The 19,581-nt window shown below is 43.7% G+C and overlaps 1 protein-coding gene across 8 annotated transcripts in view; it reads right to left on the reverse strand.

Annotated features, from left to right (window-relative positions):
* Positions 1–19,581, reverse strand: part of LOC131682789 (probable 3',5'-cyclic phosphodiesterase pde-5) — a 199,387-nt gene that overhangs the window by 136,624 nt on the left and 43,182 nt on the right. For all 8 annotated transcript variants that reach the window (XM_058964533.1, XM_058964537.1, XM_058964532.1 and 5 more), the window contains one exon: positions 19,178–19,572. In XM_058964533.1, the coding sequence (XP_058820516.1) occupies positions 19,178–19,572 (395 nt within the window). The remainder of the gene's footprint in view (positions 1–19,177; positions 19,573–19,581) is intronic.

The raw sequence follows: 19,581 nt of genomic DNA on the forward strand, positions 1-19,581 counted from the left end.
GGTTTTTACCAAATTTTCCTCCTTAGGGTGAAATATAGCATAGTGCTTTCGCATAGACCTGCTAAGCCAAGACAAGTTTCGGCTTCACTTGTGTCTCATCGGCATAAACAGAACTTCTGCTCGAACGGGATATCACGTTTGATCAGTCGTTTGATTGAAACACATAGTGTGTTTTAGTTTTAAGGGATTTGCGTCAAGCCGGCGCTAATCTATTCCGACAATGTGTTAGTGTCGGTTTCTGATGAGGCGAAGCCGAAACGCAACATAGTATGAAATAAGGATTTGTGCCCTCCTGTACAAAGACTGGTTTTTACCAACAAATTTTCACCCTAGTGAGAAATTTTGGTTTTTACCAAATTTTCCTCCTTAGGGTGAAATATAGCATAGTGCTTTCGCATAGGCCTGCTAAGCCAAGACAAGTTTCGGCTTCACTTGTGTCTCATCGGCATAAACAGAACTTCTGCTCGAACGGGACATCACGTTTGATCAGTCGTTTGATTGAAACACATAGTGTGTTTTAGTTTTAAGGGATTTGCGTCAAGCCGGCGCTAATCTATTCCGACAATGTGTTAGTGTCGGTTTCTGATGAGGCGAAGCCGAAACGCAACATAGTATGAAATAAGGATTTGTGCCCTCCTGTACAAAGACTGGTTTTTACCAACAAATTTTCACCCTAGTGAGAAATTTTGGTTTTTACCAAATTTTTCTCCTTAGGGTGAATTATAGCATAGTGCTTTCGCATAGGCCTGCTAAGCCAAGACAAGTTTCGGCTTCACTTGTGTCTCATCGGCATAAACAGAACTTCTGCTCGAACGGGACATCACGTTTGATCAGTCGTTTGATTGAAACACATAGTGTGTTTAAGTTTTAAGGGATTTGCGTCAAGCCGGCGCTAATCTATTCCGACAATGTGTTAGTGTCGGTTTCTGATGAGGCGAAGCCGAAACGCAACATAGTATGAAATAAGGATTTGTGCCCTCCTGTACAAAGACTGGTTTTTACCAACAAATTTTCACCCTAGTGAGAAATTTTGGTTTTTACCAAATTTTCCTCCTTAGGGTGAAATATAGCATAGTGCTTTCGCATAGGCCTGCTAAGCCAAGACAAGTTTCGGCTTCACTTGTGTCTCATCGGCATAAACAGAACTTCTGCTCGAACGGGACATCACGTTTGATCAGTCGTTTGATTGAAATACATAGTGTGTTTTAGTTTTAAGGGATTTGCGTCAAGCCGGCGCTAATCTATTCCGACAATGTGTTAGTATCGGTTTCTGATGAGGCGAAGCCGAAACGCAACATAGTATGAAATAAGGATTTGTGCCCTCCTGTACAAAGACTGGTTTTTACCAACAAATTTTCACCCTAGTGAGAAATTTTGGTTTTTACCAAATTTTCCTCCTTAGGGTGAAATATAGCATAGTGCTTTCGCATAGGCCTGCTAAGCCAAGACAAGTTTCGGCTTCACTTGTGTCTCATCGGCATAAACAGAACTTCTGCTCGAACGGGACATCACGTTTGATCAGTCGTTTGATTGAAACACATAGTGTGTTTTAGTTTTAAGGGATTTGCGTCAAGCCGGCGCTAATCTATTCCGACAATGTGTTAGTGTCGGTTTCTGATGAGGCGAAGCCGAAACGCAACATAGTATGGTATTTTTGACTGCAAATAGTATGAATTATAAAAATATGTCAAAAGTTGTTGTTAAGAAAACATTTTTATTGAAAGTTTCTCCATGACCCAAATATACTGAGAAAGTTTCTTTTACATCTTTAAAACGATAAACATTTCATGTTTGACATTTTTTGATGGGGTAACGTGAATAACTTTCAAAAAGGGCATAATTACACGAATTAACTGTTTTAACAAAATTCCAAATATCTCAAAAACTATCGCATGTTGGAATTTTTTTGTTAAATGCATTTCGATTTCAAATGATACATACAATTATATTCTGTAATAATATTACAGTTTTGTATGTTAATTGTTATTATTATTTGTTACTTATCAGCGTGCAATCGGTCTGTCTCAACAACCTATTTCTGCAACCTATGTACATTAACTGTACACCAACCGTCTCTCCGTTGCACTTGACAGTGTGTGCAGTGCTCTATGGTCATACCTACGACCGTGCACCCGGCTTCCCATGAGCGTTTTGGCGGCTCAGAGGCTGTCCTTCCATGTTGCTCATGAATACATTGGTCCTATACACATCCATGCATACAGGCATACATACGAATAGCAGGGGTCAAGCGCTAATGGAGGCGCTTGCGAAACTCGATACTGTGCTAGCTAATAATGGCTCCGCTAGTACATTCCGTAGAAAGGGAGTGGAGGCGTGGATTGACGTAACATTTGCCAGCCCGAGTCTGGCTCCAGGCATGGAATGGAGGATAGACGAAGGCTACACCCATAGCGATCATTTAGCAATCCGCTTTAGGATCAACTATGGTGTGCAGCATCCGAGGGCGGGAGATCCCTGTCAGGTACGCGGGTGGAAGTCCAATCACTTCGACAGCGAAGCTTTCACCGCGGCCCTGGGACTGGAGGCCAACTGGAGGAGTGCTTTGAGCTACGTGGAAATAGGGGAGCCCGCGAGCGCACCAGGGTGACCTCGGTCGCCAGATGGCAGCGTGAGTGGGACAACTCCTCGAAAGGTAGGTGGACCCACCGGCTGATACCTAACATATCGAGCTGGGTGGGAAGAGCCCATGGGGAAGTTCACTTCCACCTGACACAATTCCTGTCAGGCCATGGCTGTTTCCGACAGTACCTCCACAGGTTCGGGCACGCGGAGGTCCCAGTCTGCCCGGACTGCCCAGGTGTAGACGAAACTGCCGAACACATACTGTTCGTATGTCCTCGGTTCGACGTTGAAAGAAGAGCAATGCTTGACGTCTGTGGCTGGGACACAACCCCTGATACCTTTATTCAGCGGATGTGTCAATCGGTGGAGAAGTGGAACGCAGTCTCGGCTGCTGCCATCCAGATTGCCTGTCGGCTACAGGTAATCTGGCGAACCGAGCAACAGACGACGAGCACGGCTAACTAGTGATTGGTTAGCTGGAGCAAAAAAAGGCCAAGCGCAAAAAAGGGAGTGAATGGTCTGTTTATGCCGAGGCACGTTTGGCGCAGCGACTGGCAACCGCGTAAGGGGTAAACCCAGCCACCCTGAAGCAAGACAGAAGAGTGAGTGTATAGGCGTATAAGTGGACCGCCTCATGCCAAGACGGGAGGGTCGTAGCGTAGTATGTTGGGACTTAGCTATCGATGCCTCATGGCGTGGCAGAGGAGTGAAAGGGTGAGGATCCAAGTCAGTCTCACACGGTATGTTGAGGGTGAGCACAAAAGTCAGCCTCACATGGTATGGTAGAGGCTAGCACAAAAGTAAGCCTAGTAAGGAATGAAAAAGGTGAGCACACAAGTCAGCCTCGCATGGTATGTCAGAAGTGGGGCCTAAGAAAAATGTCCCACATGGGATGCCAGGGGGAGTGACAGAGGTACAATAGAGTGGCACGATCGAGAGTGAATCAGGTGATAGGGTGAGCACCCAAGTCAGCCTCACATGGTATGGGTGGGGCGAGCACAAAAGTAAGCCTAGCAAGGAATGAGTAAGGTGAGCACACAAGTCAGCCTCGCAAGGAACGAAAAAGGTGAGCACAAAAGTCAGCCTCATGTGGGAGTGTTTGAGAGTGAATCAAGGTGCGATAGAGAGAGAGCACCCAAGTAAGCCTCATATAGGACGTATGAGCGCGTGAGTGAGAGTGAATGAGTACTTTAAGTACAGCCATCCCCCCAGAAGTAATACCGAGAGGTAGTTCCTGGGAGGAACGATGGCGGAGCCCAATGGAGTTTAGTCGGTATTAATGGCAGCGTCACCATTCGAGCCCGACACGCCCCCAGTGCACCCCGTGCTGTAGATTGGACCCTACCAATAGCACGTGTACTGGGCTAGGACGTAAAGGTCTTCTCCATTGTAAAAAAAGAAAAGAAAAAAAAAGCATACATACGGAACTCCGCTAGCGAATGACGGATCTCAATAGTAGCATGTCTGTAATAACATACGTACCTGGAACTATTGAGAACCAGAGCTACAGGTCCAAAGCCCTGGTAAAGGAGGATGGTTGTAATGATCTGTGCCGCGGTCACCACGTAAAGCAAGATAGGTCATAACCCCAATTCCAAGGCGTGAAGCAACCCGTGCCGAGGGATGAGTGATCGAGGGGGTGAAAAAGATGCTCGATCGTTAACGGAGCCTGTGGGGTACCTGGGCAACCTCCACAGTAAGCGTCCCTTACCACGTTACTGCGGATCAACATGGAAGTGAACAAAAACAATAAACAAACGGAGGTGCCAAACCCCTTTGCTAGAGGTGGTTTGGCGAGGTCTCCCCCCGTGGGGAGAGTAGTGGAGCGACGAGTGCTGTATCCGATCGCACCAGTGACCCCCAGCAGTGGTAGAAAATAGCCCTACCAACAAGCTGGACGGGCCACTATCCGCGATGCGCAAAGTGGTGGAGCAGTTCGATGCAATAATCGAGTTCACTAGCGCGAAACAAAATATTAGCAAGGAGCTGAAACTGAGTCTGCTAATGCTCCGGAAGGCTGTTCGTGTCGCAAGACAAGAACAGCAGGCGTACGCCAAGAGGGTGGAATGTCGGAAGAAGTCCGACAGAGGAACCCAGACAGTGGCCTCCAAGAGGGAGGGAAGAGAGATGGTCGACATAGGTACCCAGACAGTGGTCTTCACCTTCTATGGAGCAGCCATGTCGCTCGAAGCGGCCGCTGAGTTCTACCCGAAGGGTAAAGGCAAGGGCAATCTTAAGACGGCGTCGAACGCGAAGCGCCCTAGAAGGTCACCAGGCGAGGGTGCAAAAACCGACACCACACGGCGTGCAACCGTCAAGGCCAAACGCCGTTTGGTCGAGGTAAGTGGGGGCGAGAATGACCCCGCTGGGCAGTGATGGTACCAGCAACCCGGCGCAAGCGGGGCAGGGGGTAAACCCTTGGTCACCAAGAAGAAGCCGACACCGACACCGGAGGTACCGCGGCCCGCGAAGAAGGCCAAGGACAGAGACGAGGCCTTGTGGTTAAAAACCGACAAGGACAAATACGCCGACGTCCTAAAGTCGATGAGGGCGGCCGAAAGCCTCTCGGCCCTTAGGCAAGACGTGCGGAGCGTGAGACGCACCAACACAGGAGAAATGCTTCTGGTGCTGAAGCGAGGCGCACAATCTAGTGCAGTGTACAAGGCCTTGGCCCAAGAGGTCCTTGGTGAAGGCGCCCAGGTCAGGTCGCTAGGGGCGGAAATGACTCTCCAGTGCAAGCATCTGGACGAGTTCACGACCGCAGACGATGTCGTCGCAGCCGTCAAGGAGCAATGCGACGTGACAATCGAGCGGGCCTCTGTGCGTTTTAGAGGGGGACCCTCCGGCACCCAAGTAGCCTACCTCAGGCTACTGAAGGCGGATGCCAAAAAGGTTACCGAGAAAGGTAAACTGAAGATCGGCTGGTCGGTATGCCCAATTAGCGTACCCCAGCCGCCTTCAGTGGATAGGTGCTATCGGTGCCTTGAGTCCGGCCACAAATCCTACGAGTGTAAGGACATATACAGGAGCAAACTATGCCGTCGTTGCGACGAGGAGGGGCATAAGGAGCGGGGTTGCACTAAGGCGCACAAGTGCCTTATCTGCACCGCTAAGAAGCAAGCCCGTAATCATGCTATGGGCGGACCTTCGTGTCCCTTCGGTGAGGCAAATAAGAAGAAGCCGTGAACGTTACACAGCTAAATCTTAACCATTGTGCAGCAGCCCAACAGCTACTGTGGCAGTCGGTCTCGGAGTCGAGGACAGATGTCGCCCTCCTATCAGACCCGCACGGACGAGCCTGGGATGGTGGCAATCTGTACAACGGGACGGTTCCCGGCTCAAGAGGTAATACACACCTCCGCCGAGGGTGTTGCGATTGCCAAGTTCAATGGTGTGTTCTATTGCAGCTGCTACGCCCCACCAAGGTGGCCAATAGAACAGTTCAACCAGATGATCGACAGGCTCTCGTCAGACGTAGTGGGCCGGAAACCGGTAGTCATAACGGGAGACTTTAACGCTTGGGCAGTGGAGTGGGGCAGCCGCTGAACAAATAGCAGGGGTCAAGCGCTAATGGAGGCGCTTGCGAAACTCGATATTGTGCTAGCTAATAATGGCTCCGCTAGTACATTCCGTAGAAACGGGGTGGAAGCGTTGATTGACGTTACGTTTGCCAGCCCGAGTCTGGCTCCAGGCATGGAATGGAGGGTAGACGAAGGCTACACCCATAGCGATCACTTAGCAATCTGCTTTAGGATCTACTATGGTGTGTAGCATCCGAGGGCGGGAGATCCCTGTGAGGTACGCGGGTGGAAGTCCAATCACTTCGACAGCGAAGCTTTTACCGCGGCCCTGGGACTGGAGGCCAACACCGACAGTCTAAGCGGAGATGCGCTGGTAGCTGTTCTATCACGCGCGTGCGACGCCACTATGCCGAGAAAAACCCTGCCAAGAAACGGCAGATGCCCGGTATACTGGTGGAGTGCCGAGAATGCAGCTCTACGATCAGCCTGCCTCTGAGCTAGACGTAGGATGCAAAGAACTCGCACCGAGGATGCAAAAGAGAACCGCCGTGAAGTGTTTCGAGCTGCGAAATTGGCCCTTAACAAGGCCATTAAAAGCAGCAAAAAAGCGTGTTTCGACAACCTGTGTGAGAGTGCCAACGCGAATCCGTGGGGTGACGCCTACAGGATTGTGATGGCCAAGACCAAAGGGGGCTCTTCACCCCCAGAACGGTCTCCGGACCGGTTGGCGACGATTATCGAAGTACTCTTCCCGTCTCGAGCCACAAGCCCCTGGCCACCTGCACTACGAGACAGTGCGGGCACGGCCGAAATGGTCGCTCCGGTGACGAATGAAGAACTACTCACAGTATAGCCAATCCTTAGCAATGAACAAAGCTCCAGGGCCGGATGGAGTTCCAAATAGCGCTCTCAAAGCAGCGATCATAGCGAACCCGAACATGTTCAGGCTAGCTATGCAGAGATGCCTTGACGAGTGCCGGTTCCCCGATAGATGGAAAAGGCAGAAATTGGTGCTGTTGCCGAAGCCTGGGAAGCCGCCAGGCGACCCATCGGCGTACAGACCAATCTGTCTGATCGACACGACTGGCAAATTGCTTGAGAGGATTATCCTCAACAAGCTAACCCCGTACGCAGAAGGTACGGACGGCCTGTCAAGCAACCAGTTTGGCTTTCGGAAGGGTAAGTCCACAGTGGACGCTCTCAACTCAGTGATAAAGACTGCCGAGATAGCGATCCAACGAAAAATGCGAGGCATTCGATACTATGCGTCAGTGACACTTGAAGTGAAGAACGCATTCAACAGCGCAAGCTGGGATGCCATCGCGCTCTCGTTACACCGGCTTAGCCTATCGGTGGGTCTGTACCGAATCCTGGAAAGTTACTTCCAGAACCGCGTACTGCTATACGAGACCGATGTCGGTCAGAAAAGGATTCCGATTACCGCCGGAGTCCCGCAGGGCTCGATCCTAGGCCCGGTGCTATGGAACTTCATGTATGACGGGGTTCTGAGACTGAAGTTCCCTCCTGGGGTCAAGATCATCGGCTTTGCCGACGACGTTACCTTCGAGGTCTACGGGGAGTCAATCCCTGAGGCAGAACTAACCGCAGAACACGCGATCAACACGGTGGAGGAATGGATGAGCGCGAGTTATCGTAGTTATCGTCAACAACCGCAAGTCGGCACAACATGCAGTTATCCATGTGGGAGAAGTCGCGATCACTTCACAGCGGAGTCTGAAGTTTCTTGGAGTCATTATAGACGACAAGCTGACCTACGGCAGCCACGTCGACTATACATGCAAGAGAGCGTCGACTGCTGTTGCGGCTCTATCGAGGATGATGTCCAACAGCTCAAAGGTGTGCGCCAGTAGACGTAGGTTACTGGTAGGCGTTGCCGTATCTATCCTCAGGTACGGCGGCCCGTCATGGTCAAGAGCACTGAGGGTAACCAGTTACCTACAGAAGCTGGAGAGCACCTACCGCGTGATGTGCCTCAGAGTGATATCTGCCTACCGTACGGTATCACGCGATGCATCCTGCGTGATAGCGAGCATGATGCCAGTCGGGCTGGTCATTCGGGAAGATGAGGAGTGTTTCGAGCTACGTGGAAATAGAGGAGCCCGCGAGCGCACCAGGGTGACCTCGGTCGCCAGATGGCAGCGTGAGTGGGATAACTCCTCGAAAGGTAGGTGGACCCACCGTCTGATATCTAACATATCTAGCTGGGTGGAAAGCCCCATGGGAAAGTTCACTTCCACCTGACACAGTTCCTGTCAGGCCATGGTTGTTTCCGACAGTACCTCCACAGGTTCGGGCACGCGGAGGTCCCAGTCTGCCCGGACTGCCCAGGTGTAGACGAAACTGCCGAACACATACTGTTCGTATGTCCTCGGTTCGACGTTGAAAGAAGAGCAATGCTTGACGTCTGTGGCTGGGACACAACCCCTGATACCTTTATTCAGCGGATGTGTCAATCGGTGGAGAAGTGGAACGCAGTCTCGGCTGCTACCATCCAGATTGCCTGTCGGCTACAGGTAATCTGACGAATCGAGCAACAGACGACGGGCACAGCTAACTAGTGATTGGTTAGTTGGAGCGAAAAAAGGCCGGGCGCAAAAAAGCGAGTCTGTTCATGCTGAGGCAAGTTTGGTGCAGCGACTGGCAACCGCGTAAGGGGTAAACCCAGCCACCCCGAAGCAAGGCAGAAGAGCGAGTGTATAGGCGTATAAGTGGACTGCTTCATGCCAAGATGGGAGTGTCGTATCGTAGTATGTTGGGACCTAGCTATCGATGCCTCGTGGCGTGGCAGAGGAGTGAAAGGGTGAGCATCCAAGTCAGTCTCACACGGTATGTTAAGGGTGAGCACAAAAGTCAGCCTCACGTGGCATGGTAGAGCCTAGCACAAAAGTAAGCCTAGTAAGGAATGACAAAGGTGAGCACAAAAGTCAGCCTCATGTGGGAGTGTTAGAGAGTGAATCAAGGTGCGATAGAGAGAGCACCTAAGTAAGCCTCATACAGGATATATGAACGCGTCAGTGAGAGTGAATGAGTACATTTAGTACAGCCATCCCCCCAGAAGTAATACCGAGAGGTAGTTCCTGGGGGGAACGATGGCGGAGCCCAATGGAGTTTAGTCAGTGTTAATGGCAGCGTCACCATTCGAGCCCGACACGCCCCCAGTACACCCCGTGTGGTAGCTTGGACACCTACCAATAGCACGTGTACTGGGCTAGGACGTAAAGGTCTTCTCCATTGTAAAAAAGGCATACATACGGGCTTACAATCATACATACATACAAACTATTTGGCGCAAGTTTAGAGCGTGTAACGTTGTGTCATCTAGTCTGTCGTCCTATGGAAAATCATCTTACCATCGCCTTGGGGTCAACGTCATATTGGCAAATTTCGCATTGAATCCGCTTCTGTCTCTTCCTAATCTCCTTTTTGTCTCCTAGGTCCGAATCAATCGACTATTAATTGAAACGGTAAACATACTAGCAGTATTAGTCCTTACTCGCGAATACTTTTCCTACAACTGTGCTGTTTCTTCTCTATCTTATAACATAACTCGATTATCCATGATCTAGTCAATGTACATATTCATTACATTATGGACCAGGCAAACCCTTAATTTTTCTATTATTATTATCCTGAGTAGCTATACCAGTGAAGGTATGTTAGGATTTCGCAAAAAGCATCTCTGCCAATAAAGGCGTAAGAAATATTTATCCACTATTCCCCATAAAGTTTGCTCGAACGGAATGTCCGCCTGGTTCGACTCGAATAGACCACACCGACCCGAAAGGGTTGCTTATCATTGCTAAGAGCCGGTGTGCTTGGTCGAGTTTAATAATCATAAGAACAAGTCTTGAATAATTAACTATCTCTTAGGTGCCAGTCCTGCACTCCTTTCCTGAACTAGCCTCATGAAAGAGTCGACAACTAGTAGGATCCACATGTCCCCCACCCAAGCGAATTGATCAACTTGCCAGTAGGAGCTCATATCTACCAACCAGTCAAGAAGACTTCCGAATCAATGAGAATGGACCATGCCAGTCGAAGGCCACAGGCCCAGCGACATCTCGTACAGTGTCATGGTCATTGTCATTTCTCAGATTCTGTCAAGATGAGAACCTGCAAAGCCTAACTGTTCGTATGTGCTAGTCCGTATAGATTTTGGTTTGCTGAAACGAAACAAGAAAAGCAAAATAATTGTGATTAGTATCGTAGTTATAATAAATAAGTAAACGATTTCTCATCTGTTGTTTGTTTCCTTGTTCGTAGTCCTCCTTCCTGTTTCTGATCTGTTTGGGCTATTGGTTTTCCGTTTCCTTGGCCGTCACGTTCTGTTGCACCGAGTTGCATATATTGTAGCAAGAGAAACAAATGAAAAGACAAAACAAAAAAAAAATGAAAATAAATGGACGTCTGCTATCTGTGCCTAAATTGATGTTGCTTCTCAAATTTGTACGACCCAGGGGGAACTTGGCCTTGATCCCAATGCTCTGTCGCCGATGTTACGTGATATTCGTTGTGGAATATTCTTTGTTTTTTGCCTTTCTCGTATAAAGAAAGGCTATGCAATCACTGTAAAAATCGACTTTTTAACCGAGGCCCGGAGGGCCGAGTGTCATACAGCATTCGATTCAGTTCGTCGAGATCGGCAAATGTCTGTGTGTGTATGTATGTGTGTGTGTATGTGTGTGTGTGTCATTTAAACTCACACAATTTTCTCAGAGATGGCTGAACTGATTTTCGCAAACTTAGTTTCATCTGAAAGGTATAACGCTCCCATAAGCTGCTATTGAATTTTTTAGTTGATCCGACTTCCGGTTCCGGAGTTACGGGTTGAAGAGTGCGGTCACACAGCAAATTCTCATATAAACTGGTACCACCATGATGTTCAAATGATGTAAAACATATTAAAATTGATGTAACATTACTCTAGTTTGCGGGTCTGGATCACTAATGATCAATCAAAGCAGCTTTGACCACATTGGTCACCTATGACGGTTCATGATGCCCCCGGGGATCCTGCCAAGTTCCTAAGGTAATATCACACCCATTCCCCAACGAATTCTCTACCGATTTTTACAAACTTGATTTCAAATGAAAGATACAGTAATACCATTGACTGCTGCTGAATTTCATTCGGTTATGACTCTTGCTTCCGGAGTTACAGGGGTGTTAGTAAGGATACACTGTAATTTCCCATATAAATCGGTACAATCGTAACAGGGTTGTTAATGCGATACAATATTAACGATAATTTATCGGCGTTACTCGTTAACGATAATGTATCGTCATCGGAAACTCCGTTAACGATAATGTATCGTCGCCTTCATCGTCATCGTCGATAATTGTATCGTCGCTTTCATCGTCATCGTCGGTTCATCGGTTATCGCGATACATTTTGCGTTACTTTCCTAATTACTATTTTGTAATTTTAAGTTTATTTTCATGCACATATTTGGAGCATGAATATAAATGTAAAATTAAGTTCCACCACAAATACACACGACTTGTCGTGCTTTCTTCAACGAATTTTATTATAGTTTCACACGTGGATTGAAAATTACAGTTTCTTTAAACGGAAAACCAATGCACTTCAATGTATCTTTACTCGAATACTGCTGTAAAATGAATGACATGTAATATTACACGAATGAAAGTGTAAAATTGTATGCTGCTTGATGCTCCAATTGATTTTAACGTAATTTTCAATCAAATTTTTGATTCAATCGTTGTATGTTTACATGTCGTATAAATTTCATTATTTTTTGGTGTGTTGATGCGGCCAACTTTCAATTGTTTAGAAATAAATACCTTCACAGAAAAAAATATTTTGTAATTTTAAGTTTATTTTCATGCACATATTTGGAGCATGAATATAAATGTAAAATTAAGTTCCACCACAAATACACACAGCTTGTCGTGCTTTCTTCAACGAATTTTATTATAATTTTACACTTGGATTGAAAATTACAGTTTCTTTAAACGGAAAATCAATGCACTTCAATGTATTTTTACTCGAATACTGCTGTAAAATGAATGACATGTAATATTACACGAATGAAAGTATAAAGTTGTATGCTGTTTGATGCTCCAATTGATTTTAACGTAATTTTCAATCAAATTTTTGATTCAATCGTTGTATGTTTACATTCGTATTGATTTACATGCCGTTTAAATTTAATTATTTTTTGCTGTGTTATGAAGGACATGTTGTTGGCAGTTGAAAATCAATAGTTTTGGACATTTTCTATGCACATCGGGGTCTGACGATGCGTCAAAATGAAATTATTTCAACTTTTCGGGAAAATGTATTATGTTGAAGGGAAAGTTGTTGGCAATTGAAAATCAATAATTTTGGACATTTCAATACGCAGAAGGGTCCGACGATGTGTCAAAATTGAAAATCAAAATTTCGAGTAAGTTGGTGCACAGAAGAGTCCCAGGTGCACAGTGTTTCCAAGCGGCAAAAAGGTGACCAAAATTGTTTTGACCATGAAGAAAACAAATTTTGAGCTATTGTACAATTAGTAATTTTAGCACGCAAAAACATATATTGAAAAAACCTACTAAACCACTATTATTAGTCCATTCACAAATTACACTACACATTTAAGTCGTGTGGTGATTAACAGGTTTTATTGTAATTTTAATTTAATCCAGAAGATTTCGTATTTTAAAAAGGAGAATATGAACATACATATTTCCAACGTTTGATTTCCTTTTCTAGTTAGGGAGCTTTTAGCCCCCTCCTCCGTTTCTTCTCTCCACTATGTAACAAGATGCTCCATGCTTCCTTCTTTTACCCTTAAATATGTAGTGTGATTTATGTACGGCGTCATAATAGAGTTTTATTCCTTTTTTGAATACAGTGAAGACCCGTTTTTATCAGGCCCTTGGCGAATTATAGGCTGATAAAACGATGACATTGACAAAATCGGCACATATTTTTTCTGGTTCTGAAGAGACGAAGTCGAAACGCAAACACCTGGACTAACATATTTTTTTTTCTTTCTTCTTAATAAACCGGAGCGGTTAAAATATTTTTCATTAGTTCCTCGACAAAGCCTCATAACCCGTTCTGATCATTTAGTAAAAATTTCCCTTAAGGAGGTCTTACAGTGCAGTATTATTATTTTTGTATATTTTGCATTTCTAATATAAGAAAAATATGCTAAAGAAAGAATTTACTCGAATTTGACTTGAACGTAAGCTAGAGCCCACCAAACGATTTTGATAGTGTTTGTTTTACAGATTCGTATTGGTATTCGTCTGCGGAAATTTGCGGCTTCCGTACCAAAATATTGCTTTTTGGGCACTAAAACATTCGATAACTTCTAAGTTGTAAGAAATACAAATAAACTTACATTACAAAAATTCTGTATTTTCTTATGCTGAACAACATCTTGGCACATTTTGAAATTCTACAAAATTACCAGGAAAAGTATTCTGAAAAAAGCAATTTTCAGGGGTATATCAAAGAAATCTCCACAAATGTAAATTAAAATCGATAGATAAACACATAGTCTCTTCAGCGACGTTATTACTTAAGATATTCTCAACAACTTTGCCAAAGAAAGTTTTTTTTAATTTTCATAAACATAAGCAAAAAATTTCTTCTCAGCTTTAGAGGGATTAATCACCCAACTAATACTTTTTAAATGCAAAAAAATATGAATAAACTTTGCTGAAGACACTATAACTAAAAATGTTTTTCGTGGTTCAAAGAATTTCTTTCACCTTTTTGCCAATTTGGACCCTCGTGTGAATTGAAAACGTCCAAAACTATCGATTTTCAACTGCCAACAACCTGCCCTTCAATATAAAAAGTTCGCGAAAAGTTGAAAAAAATTCTATTTTGATGCACCGACGGTACATTGAAAATGCCCAAAACTATTGATTTTCACTTACCAATAACTTCTTCAATATAACAAACTTTCCTCAAAAGTTGAAATAATCCATTTTGACACATCGTCGAACCCCCTGTGTATTGAAAATGTCCAAAACTGTTGATTGTCAACTGCCAATAACTTTCCCTTCAATATAAAACTCTCCCGAAAAGTTGACAAAAAATTCCATTTTGACACATCGTCGGACCCCCCCCCCCCCCCTGTGCATAGAAAATGTCCAAAACTATTGATTTTCAACTGCCAACAACATGTCCTTCAATAGTTATTTATTTCTAAACAATTGAAAGTTAACCGGATCAACTTCAACCCCAATAAACGGGAAAGTAACGTAAAATGTATCACGATAACCGATGAACCGACGATGACGATGAAAACGACGATACAATTATCGACGATGACGATGAAGGCGACGATAAATTATCGTTAACGGAGTTTCCGATGACGTTGACGGGTGGTTAACGTTATCGACGATGACGATTAATTATCGATTAACAACCCTGAATCGTAATACCTCAGAGGCTAAAAACTATTGAAATGGTCACCAAATTACTTCTAATCGCAGATCTAGATCACTGATTGCCAATCAAACATTCTTTGAATATATTGTCAACTGTCGACGATTCCGGAAGTCCGGAATTCCGGGCATATTCCACAATTAAAGTCACATCGGTTCTTCGGTGATGACTGAACCGATTTTCTCAAACCAAGTCTCAAATGGAAGGCAAAATATGCAGTTGAGTATTGCGTCGCCGCCCCTTCCCTCCCCGCCTTGCCCTTAAACCTCCCTCCTTCATCACTCCCCTCCTCTTGAACCACCCTCACGCCCGCATTTCCTTCATCCACCTCGTATACCGAAATAAGATGAAGGATTTCTGACGCATCCTCCACTCCCACTCTACTAACCCTCATTCCCTCCACTTTCAAACCTCTTCCACCAACATTTCAAAATATAATCACATGAAGATAACATTGAACTCATGCTGATTAAGCTAATTAAATATTATTCTTTTGCCTTTCTCATATAGAAAGGTTATGCAATTGCTACAAAAACCGACTTTCTAACCGAGGCCCGGAGGGCCGAGACTCATATTACATTCGACTCAGTTCGCCGAGATCGCAAAATATCTGTGTGTATGTATGTGTGTATGTATGTGTATGTATGTATGTATGTATGTCTATGTATGTATGTATGTATGTATGTATGTATGTATGTATGTATGTATGTATGTATGTATGTGTGTATGTGCGGATTTGTTAACAAAATGTCCATATCGGTTTCTCGGAGATGGCTGAACCGATTTTTACAAACTAAGATTCAAATGAAAGGTATAATATTCCCGTTGGTTGCTATTGAATGTCGTTTTCAACCGACATCTTGTTCTGGATTACGAGTTGAAGAGTATGGTTACAAAACAAAATTTGTTGATTTGTCCGCATTGGTTTCTCGGAATTTTCTGAACCGATTTTGACAAACTTGATTTTAAATGAAAGGTCCATCAGCTGCTGTTGAATTTTGTGTGGATCCGACTTCCGGCTCCGGAGTTACGGGTTGTGGAGTGCGATCACATAGAAAACTCCGATTCAAACCGATACCGCGATGAATGCAAAAAGGTGCTCTTATATATACTTACCAAGTGTAATATGAATGAAAGACATTTCCATAATGTTATATTGTACGAACCAGCTAAACCATAGTTTGGAGCAATGAGAAAGGCACAATTGCACCTCTAGGTGGATTAAAACAGGTTTTTTATCCCTGATCCGCTGATACGTCTAAAATTCATTTTTAGTTTTTATCTCGTTACGTGACGCTTTTCCCCTATTGTCAATATCCGATATCATTTATGAATGGTCCTCTGGTGATATATTTAGAGCAGACAATCCAATGAAAAATAGGATTGGCAGGATTTTAGTGCGGTCTTGGCGCCTTGTGTCACATCTTCATGTTTGTTATACATACTAAGAATACCAAAGCATGTGATGTGATGACCGGAAGATTAGAGAAGCAACTCCTTCCCCCCAATTACAGTTTTGTATGTCAATTAGTATGAAATTTAAAAACATGTATAAAGTTATTGTTAGAAAAACTTTGTTACCGATAAGTTCTCCATCATACAATCACATTCAAAATGTTTCTTTTCTATTTAGGTTTTCGTTGACAAAATATAAAAAATTGAAAAAATGGGTTTTTTGCGATTTAAATTTTTAACACAATTTTTTGTTTTTGAGAAAAATAGCGCAACATTTTTTTTCAGTGTACATTTTTTTCGTACATAAATATTTATTCCCTGAAACTCGTTCTTAGAAAGTTATGCTGTATAAAATAGAGTAAAAAGTTTTGAAATTAAGGCACGTAGAAATGTTTACGCCCTTTTGAAAAATTTGCTCTTGTATCAAAATATTGCATTTGTCAGAGAAAATCATGGAGATTCATAAACCGAACACAACTTCAAAGTTTCGTTCGAATCAACGATGGTCATATTTTGTGGTCGGCCGGTTTCTCATGGAATCTCTCCTTATCAAACGAATAACGATGTTCGCGGTCCCAATAGTTTTTTATATCTATTGCTCCTGTCTATTACCCCCCCCCCCCACTAAAGCTCAGGTTAACCAGTCCCCTCCCCCCCTAAAAAAAACCATACCATGAACATCTTCTTGGGGGAAGGAATACGTATGCCAAATTTCATCAAGATCGGACTTGTAGTTTAGAAGTAGTTAGCGGACATACATACATACATGATTTTTATATATAAGAAGAAAAGAAAAAAGATGACACATTTTTTTCAGTGTATATTTTTTTCACACAGAAATATTCATTCCTTGTCACTCGTTCTCAGAAATCTATGCTGTATAAAATACAGTAACCGAACAAAAAAATTGACATTTCTGAGAAGCAGATGTGAATTCAATTCAGGAACTTTTCCGAAATTTTTCGGTTCCGCCGAAGATGTCCAAACTAGTCAATGTAGGTTTGACAAGGCATCAGCGACAGTTTGTCTTCACATCTTGCCCTGAGCAGAAGCAAAAAATCGTCCCGCGCAAGTGAAACAGTCAATTCTACCTAAAAATCAATCGGTGCCTATCACACAAGCAGTCCATATAACAATAGCCTATACCTACTGTGCGATTTAGTGATGAGTGACGGTGCCCAGCAAAAAGCAACCCAGATACGGCCTAACTGTGTTGCTGTTGATTTTTCGAAATGCCCCGTAAGACCAGCCATTCGGGAAGTGGAACAGTTGTTAAAAGTGCAGATGAAACTCAATCTGGCTGAAGTGAAAACCCTACAAATGCATCATATCAAACATTGCGTGCTGATTTCGTTCAAGAACATTAACCAAGCTGAGTCATTCGCCTCGCAAAACAACATGCAGCACACCGCCGAATGCGGCAATGTTAAATATAGCATTCCCGTATACATCGAGAACGGCGCTGTAGAAGTTCGTGTTCATGATTTGGCTACGCGTACCCCTGACGGCGCGATTAAAAAATGCTTGCAAAAATATGGAGAAGTAGACTCCGTTACACATGAGACTTGGAGGAATTTTTTCCCGGGCATCCCTAACGGTGTTCGTGTGGTGAGAATGCGTGTGACCAAGCCAATTCCCTCATACATAACCGTCACAGCGTTAGGAAGTGACGATGTTCTCATTCATCAAACATCACTAGTCACGTGCCCAGGGCAAATTCCTACGTGCCAGTTCTACACGAAGAAGCTGCACCTCGGAAAACCTTGCGTAGAAACTGTTAAGGAAAACTTAACCAATCCAACTGAAATCAATCCAGAACCATCTTACGCTAAACCACTAACAGCTGCAAAACCAACATCTTCGGATCAAGCACCAACAACCAGCAACAACAACAACGAAACGAATGCCGAAAAATACGAACATACAATGACGACCGATAAGAGTAAGACACAAACTGGAACATCTGACCGCGAGCAGCAGGAAAGTAGTACGGATGAGGACATGGACATGAACGACAACGCAAAAGAAGACAAACGGATCGAACCTCAAATGGCAGTGGACAACACTGGCAATATTTCGCCCCCTAGAAAAAGGATCTCAACACGCAGCAGAAAGCTGCGTCTAAACGAGAAAAAAAACTTAACATAGTTGTTTTTTTTTATTGAAATAAACGAACAATCGGCCTCGTTGAGCTACCGCATTTGGCCTAAAAAAATTTAATAATTATCAAAAAAAAGGCATCAGCGAGCTGAAACTATAAATCGACGCAATTTGGAACATATTTTATGAAATTTTGCATCTTTTAGATAACATGCTGATACCGATTAATATGGGAATTTCATGCGTGACCTCACTCTTCGACCCGTAACTCCGGAACCGGAAATTCAATAGCAGCCCATGGGTACGTTGTACCTTTCATTTGAGGCTAAGTTTGAGAAAATCGGATAGGTCATCTTCGAGTAACCGATTTGCAATTGTTGGTCATATATATACATACATTCTCACACACGCACACACACAGACATTCGCCGAACTCGACGAACTGAGTCGAATGGTATAAGAGACTCAGCCCTCCGGGCCTCGGCTAGAAGGTTGATTTTCAGAGTGATTTCATAGTTTTTCTATAGGATTGAGGCAAAACATGAAGGAACAAGTTACCATCATGCGTTGTTTTTTGTCTAGAATGGCGTTTATTACTAAGCTAAGCTTAGTAAGCTTGAAAAATTGGTTCACGCTAATTCTGGAACTTATATGACAGTTTACTCGGATCTTAGCATAAGCAGTTTAAAAAACAAATGTTGCAACCAATGCAACATGGCGAAATTGAGTACGTTTAGATCCATTTCATCAGTATTCGTTTTAGCTTTTGTCGATGTTCGCGGATATTTTGTACCGTTTTATCTATAACTGTACAGAAACAACACGAATCATCTTCAATATTGGTATGTGAACAGCAATCATGTTGCGAGTTGAGAAGACATTATTGTATGATATAACGAATCTATGTATACAGTGTTTTTCACATACGTTAGATAAAAATTTTAAATTGAATGCAAATGTTTACATTACAATACTTCGATTAGTTCAACTGAAAATATTTGAAAAAATAATTTATTTGAGAATTTTCCAATGGGCCTTAAACAATTATTTCGTTATTGATTGATTCAACTAGTTGGCTTACCTCATTTGGTCGAAAAATTGCGCTGCAATTTTTTATCATACTGTACATTGTATTAGCAACCGAAAATCCGTGGGTCCAGTTATGATATGGTACTCTTCTATAATTTTTCTTTACCGTCAGAGTAAATCTGATCAAATTAGTCTTGTCGAATCGCCCCAACCCAAACAAATCCTTAAACATATAGACACTGTACATAGCTTTCTGGAAATCGTTGTTTTCGAACGGACTGAAATCGTATTGATCAATGTTGGGTATTCTCTGTGGTATACCCACTTCAAGACACTTCTCTACTTCTTTTTCAGAGCAGGTGTTATGATAACTCAACACTTCAAGAGATACACGATATTTTTGTTCGGATCGTCGTATTTTGTCATACAATTTTGCGTGGTGAAGGGCTGTAAAAT

The sequence above is a fragment of the Topomyia yanbarensis genome, chromosome 2 (assembly GCF_030247195.1).
Source record: "Topomyia yanbarensis strain Yona2022 chromosome 2, ASM3024719v1, whole genome shotgun sequence".
In the NCBI taxonomy this organism is placed as follows: domain Eukaryota; kingdom Metazoa; phylum Arthropoda; class Insecta; order Diptera; family Culicidae; genus Topomyia; species Topomyia yanbarensis.